Below are 5,000 nucleotides of genomic sequence, written 5' to 3' on the forward strand. Positions count from 1 at the left end.
CACACACACACACACTTCAGGGCCGCTGTTCTATCAGAGATTCTGCGAGTGGATCTGCTTCTGAAGAACTCAAAACTCCAAGATCCAAGAAGCATTAGTTGCATGTGGCTCTGTTGTGTAAAAATCCTCTTTTGAAAAGAGTCTGAGTGAAGGTGGTGTTATTTATCTGACTAAAAAAACACTCTTCAAGGGAGACATGAAGAACTCTTGCGGTTCCGTCAGGGATCATTGTACATCTGAGAGAACTGTTCTAAATTCCGAGCGCGTCTCCTTCAAAGGCCCAGACAAGACGCTGACAGCCCAAAGCACTCATCAGAGGGCTCTTCAAAGGAACCTTTACAGGCTTCTGACTGGAGCTCAGCGGAGTTCAGGAACTACCAGTCCCACCACACTGTGACTGCTGGAGTCCGTTAGACAGGAGAACTCCGCACACACACACACACACACACACACACACACACACACACACACACACACACACACACACACACACACACACACACACACACACACACACACACACACACACACACACACACACACACACACACACACACACACACACACACACACACACACACACACACACACACACACACACACACACACACACACACACCTGCTCTGACGCAGGCTCCGTAGCTGATGGATATGATCACTCCAAACACACACACACACACACATGCACACCTGTGCTCTGCCACTTGAGCACACACACACACCTATGCTCTGCCCCAGCTGATACTTTGTAACACTCCTCATTCCAGCCATTCCACTGGACACAGCAGAGGGGACACCCCTGAAGTGGAGACATTTAGTGAAATGCCTCAGACATATCAGAACGCACGCACGCACGCACGCACGCATGCACACACTCTCAATGTCCTGCACTAGACTGGAATGTCCTGGTGGTTCTGGTCAAGTCAAACCCAAGCAGAGAGAGCTGATATGTAGCCTCCCTTTGTCCTGCTGATATCTCCTCTGTCCTGCTGATATCTATTCTCTGTCCTGCTAATCTCTCCTCTGTCCTGCTGATATCTCTTCTCCCTCTGTCCTTCTGATCTCTCCTCTGTCCTGCTGATATCTCCTCTGTCCTGCTGATATCTCTTCTCCCTCTGTCCTTCTGATATCTCCTCTGTCCTGCTGATATCTCCCTCTGTCCTTCTGATATCTATCCTCCCTCTGTCCTGCTGATCTCTCCTCTGTCCTGCTGATATCTCCCTCTGTCCTGCTGATATCTCCTCTGTCCTGCTGATATCTCCCTCTGTCCTTCTGATATCTATCCTCCCTCTGTCCTGCTGATATCTCCTCTGTCCTGCTGATCTCTCCTCTGTCCTGCTGATATCTCCTCTGTCCTGCTGATATCTCCTCTGTCCTGCTGATCTCTCCTCTGTCCTGCTGATATCTATCCTCCCTCTGTCCTGCTGATCTCTCCTCTGTCCTGCTGATATCTCCTCTGTCCTGCTGATATCTATTCTCCCTCTGTCCTGCTGATATCTCCTCTGTCCTGCTGATCTCTCCTCTGTCCTGCTGATCTCTCCTCTGTCCTGCTGATATCTCTTCTCCCTCTGCCCTGCTGATATCTATTCTCTGTCCTGCTGATATCTCTTCTCCCTTTGTCCTGCTGTTTACATAAAGCTACTCAAAGACCTACAAATACATGTGTGTCTGTGAGAGTGAATGTGTCCCTGAGAGTCCTTAGCATTTGATTACAGTGCCATTTATGCTACAACCTCCTGCTGATGAGAGGTCAGTTGTGCTGCGTTGCCTGTGACTGCTGCTTGTCTAACTCTGCCCTCCTCTGATGACAGCGGACCAGGGCCCGGCCCATATAAGGGCCAGCTGTGGGCCTCCTCCGGCTGCCACCAGGGGCCTCTCTCTGTCCCCAGAGCATGAGTCCCAGATGAGCGCCATGGAGACGGACCGAGAGGAGAGAGAGGAGGCGGAGGAGGAGGAGGAGAGGAGGAGAGACCAGGAGGCAGGGGAGACGGATGGAGGGACAGACATGGAGGAGAGAGACGGAGAGAGAGACGGAGAGAGGGACGGAGAGAGGGACGGAGAGAGAGACGGAGAGAGGGACGGAGAGAGAGACGGAGAGAGGGAGGACGGTGAGAGTGACCCAGAGGAGCGCGTGCCCAGCAGTCCTGAGGAGCTGGAGTGCAAGATCTGCTACCAGCGCTACTCCTGCCACGGGCGCCGCCCCAAGCTGCTGGGCTGCCTGCACCGCGTGTGTGCCCGCTGCCTGCGCCGCATGCTGGCCCTGGGCACCTCCTCGCCCTCGTCCTCCTCCTCGCCCTCGCCCTCGCCCGCCGGACTCGGACTCGGCCTCGGCCTGAGCGTCAGCTGCCCCTTCTGCCGCCACGCCACGCCGCTGGGGCAGCTCTCGGTGGACGCGCTCCCGGACGACGCCAACCTGATGGGCCGTCTGGAGCGTCTGGAGCGGCGGCACACGCACACGTCGTGCGGCTCGGAGGGAGGTGCGCGCGAGGTCCTGCTCACGCCCGCCGGCCTGGCCTCCTCCTCCTCCTCGCTGGGCAGCCCTGACCGCACGCACGAGGGCGACTCCTCCTGCTTCGTCATCACCATCCTGGAGGTGCAGCGCCACCACAGCCTCCCCGGGCGCCACGGCAACGCCAACGCCGACGCCAACGCCAACGCCAACGACGACGGGCTGTCCACGCGCTCGGGCTCCTCGTCCAGCCTGGACTCGGCGTCGCTGGGCTCGGCGGCGGGCGGCGGGGGGGCGGAGCGTGAGCCGGACGAGGGCGTGTCCAGGCTGTGTGTACAGGTGCGGCGCGTGCTGGTCTGGCTGCTGGGCTGCTTCTACTTCGGCTCGCTGCCGCTGGGCATCTACCTGCTGGTGCTCCAGCGCGTCACCCTCGGCGTCGTCTGCGTCTCCCTCGTGCCCACCAGCCTCACCGTGTGCCTGGTCTACGGCTTCTGCCAGTGTCTGTGCCAGGGCCTCTGCGACTGCGTGCCCAGGACCTAACTCCACTGTCTCAACTGTGTGTGTGTGTGTGTGTGTGCGTGTGTGTGTGTGTGTGTGTGTGTGTGTCTGAGAGTCCTCTAATTCTGTGTGTGTGTGTGTGTGTGTGTGTGTGTGTGTGTGTGTGTGTCTGAGAGTCCTCTAATTCTGGGCTACAGACTATGCAGCAACGGTCCCGAGACAAAACAGAGACTAAGACCAGCTTTCACCTGACAACCAGCTGTTACCAGGACTACAGTCACCTGACAACCAGCTGTTACCAGGACTACAGTCACCTGACGACCAGCTGTTACCAGGACTACAGTCACCTGATGACCATCTGTTAGCAGGACTACCGTCACCTGATGACCATCTGTTAGCAGGACTACCGTCACCTGACGACCATCTGTTAGCAGGACTACTGTGAGACTGCAGCATGTGTTTGTGTTTAAGGAGCCCGGTCTCTGTGACTCCAACGTGAGTGTGTTTGTTTGTTTGTTTTGATTTGTTTGTTGCCGGGGTGACGTACCTGCTTTGTTTCCTGTCATGTGCTGTTGCTACCATGTGCACCTGTTGCTAGCGCTGATGCTAACAGTACGGCCCCGATAGGGACTGACGCGTGTGTGTGTGTGTGTGTGTGTAAGCATGTCTGTGTGTGTATGTATGTCTGTGTTCATATATATGAATGTTTGTATGTGTGAGCTTGTTCCACAGGTTAAGATAATAAAGACTTTAAGAGTCAGAGTCACAATCTTTTGCCCCGTTACTGTTGACGTCAGGATACTATGCTACAAACTCAGCTCTGAGGGTGCAGTTCTCACACACACTCACACAAAGGCACACAATGCTGTATGTACCGCTACATATACGGTCACAAATGCACACACACACACACACAATGCTGCCATTCAGGTAGATTCTGCAGGCATGTTGTATGTCTGTGTATGACGTGTCTGTGTGTGACGTGTAGGACTACTGAAGAGCTTCATCTGTGTGTGACGTGTAGGACTAACGAAGAGCTTCATCTGTGTGTGTGTGTGTGTGTGTGTGTGATGTGTAGGACTAACTAAGAGCTTCATCTGTGTGTGTGTGTGACGTGTAGGACTAACTAAGAGCCTCATCTGTGTGTGACGTGTAGGACTAACTAAGAGCCTCATCTGTGTGTGTGTGTGTGTGTGTGTGTGTGTGTGTGTGACGTGTAGGACTAACGAAGAGCTTCATCTGTGTGTGACGTGTAGGACTAAGACCTTCATCTGTGTGTGTGTGTGTGTGTGTGTGTGACGTGTAGGACTAACTAAGAGCTTCATCTGTGTGTGTGTGTGTGTGTGTGTGTGTGTGTGTGACGTGTAGGACTAACTAAGAGCTTCATCTGTGTGTGACGTGTAGGACTAAGACCTTCATCTGTGTGTGTGTGTGTGTGTGACGTGTAGGACTAACTAAGAGCTTCATCTGTGTGTGACACGTCTGTGTGACGTGTACTGTAGGCCTAACTAAGAGCTTCATCTGTGTGTGACATGTCTGTGTGTGACCTGTCTGCGTATGACGTGTAGGACTAACTAAGAGCTTCATCTGTGTGTGAGGTGTAGGACTAACTAAGAGCTTCATCTGTGTGTGTGTGTGTGTGTATGTGTGTGTGTGGCGTGTAGGACAAACTAAGAGCTTCATCTGTGTGTGTGTGTGGGTGACGTGAAGGACTAACTAAGAGCTTCATCTGTGTGTGTGTGTGTGTGACGTGTAGGCCTAAATAAGAGCTTCATCTGTGTGTGACGTGTCTGTGTGTGATGTGTCTGTGTATGATGTGTAGGACTAACTAAGAGCTTCATCTGTGTGTGTGTGTGTGTGTGTGTGTGTGTGACGTGAAGGACTAACTAAGAGCTTCATCTGTGTGTGCACGCAGCTCAGATCACAAAACCCGTCTCTCTCTGTTTTCACACAAAATCAAATATTCAACATCTTTTTCAGCCCCTTTTACCTTAAATGTGAAGCATGAATTTTAATCACTTTTGAATGATTTACCAGCAGCCCTCTCCTCTCC

At 53.3% G+C, this 5,000-nt stretch overlaps 2 protein-coding genes across 2 annotated transcripts in view; one reads left to right on the forward strand and one right to left on the reverse strand.

Moving 5' to 3' along the window:
• The window catches only part of cep89 (centrosomal protein 89), a 52,750-nt gene that overhangs the window by 16,041 nt on the left and 31,709 nt on the right, over positions 1–5,000 (reverse strand). The gene's annotated exons all lie outside the window — the stretch shown is intronic.
• Positions 1,724–3,033, forward strand: zgc:165481 (uncharacterized protein LOC100073327 homolog). The gene is made up of 2 exons (XM_062525336.1): positions 1,724–1,749; positions 2,068–3,033. The coding sequence occupies exons 1-2, from the start codon at positions 1,724–1,726 to the stop codon at positions 2,987–2,989; spliced, it is 948 nt and encodes a 315-aa protein (XP_062381320.1). The 3' UTR covers positions 2,990–3,033.

Source organism: Sardina pilchardus, chromosome 21 (assembly GCF_963854185.1).
Source record: "Sardina pilchardus chromosome 21, fSarPil1.1, whole genome shotgun sequence".
NCBI classification, from domain to species: Eukaryota; Metazoa; Chordata; class Actinopteri; order Clupeiformes; family Clupeidae; genus Sardina; species Sardina pilchardus.

Excerpts from the sequence above, each read along its gene's own strand:
- zgc:165481 (XM_062525336.1), top strand. The coding sequence starts at position 1,724 with ATGCTACAACCTCCTGCTGATGAGAG. Across the intron at positions 1,750-2,067 it reads CAACCTCCTGCTGATGAGAG|CGGAGAGAGGGACGGAGAGA; the intron begins GTCAGTTGTGCT and ends CGGAGAGAGAGA.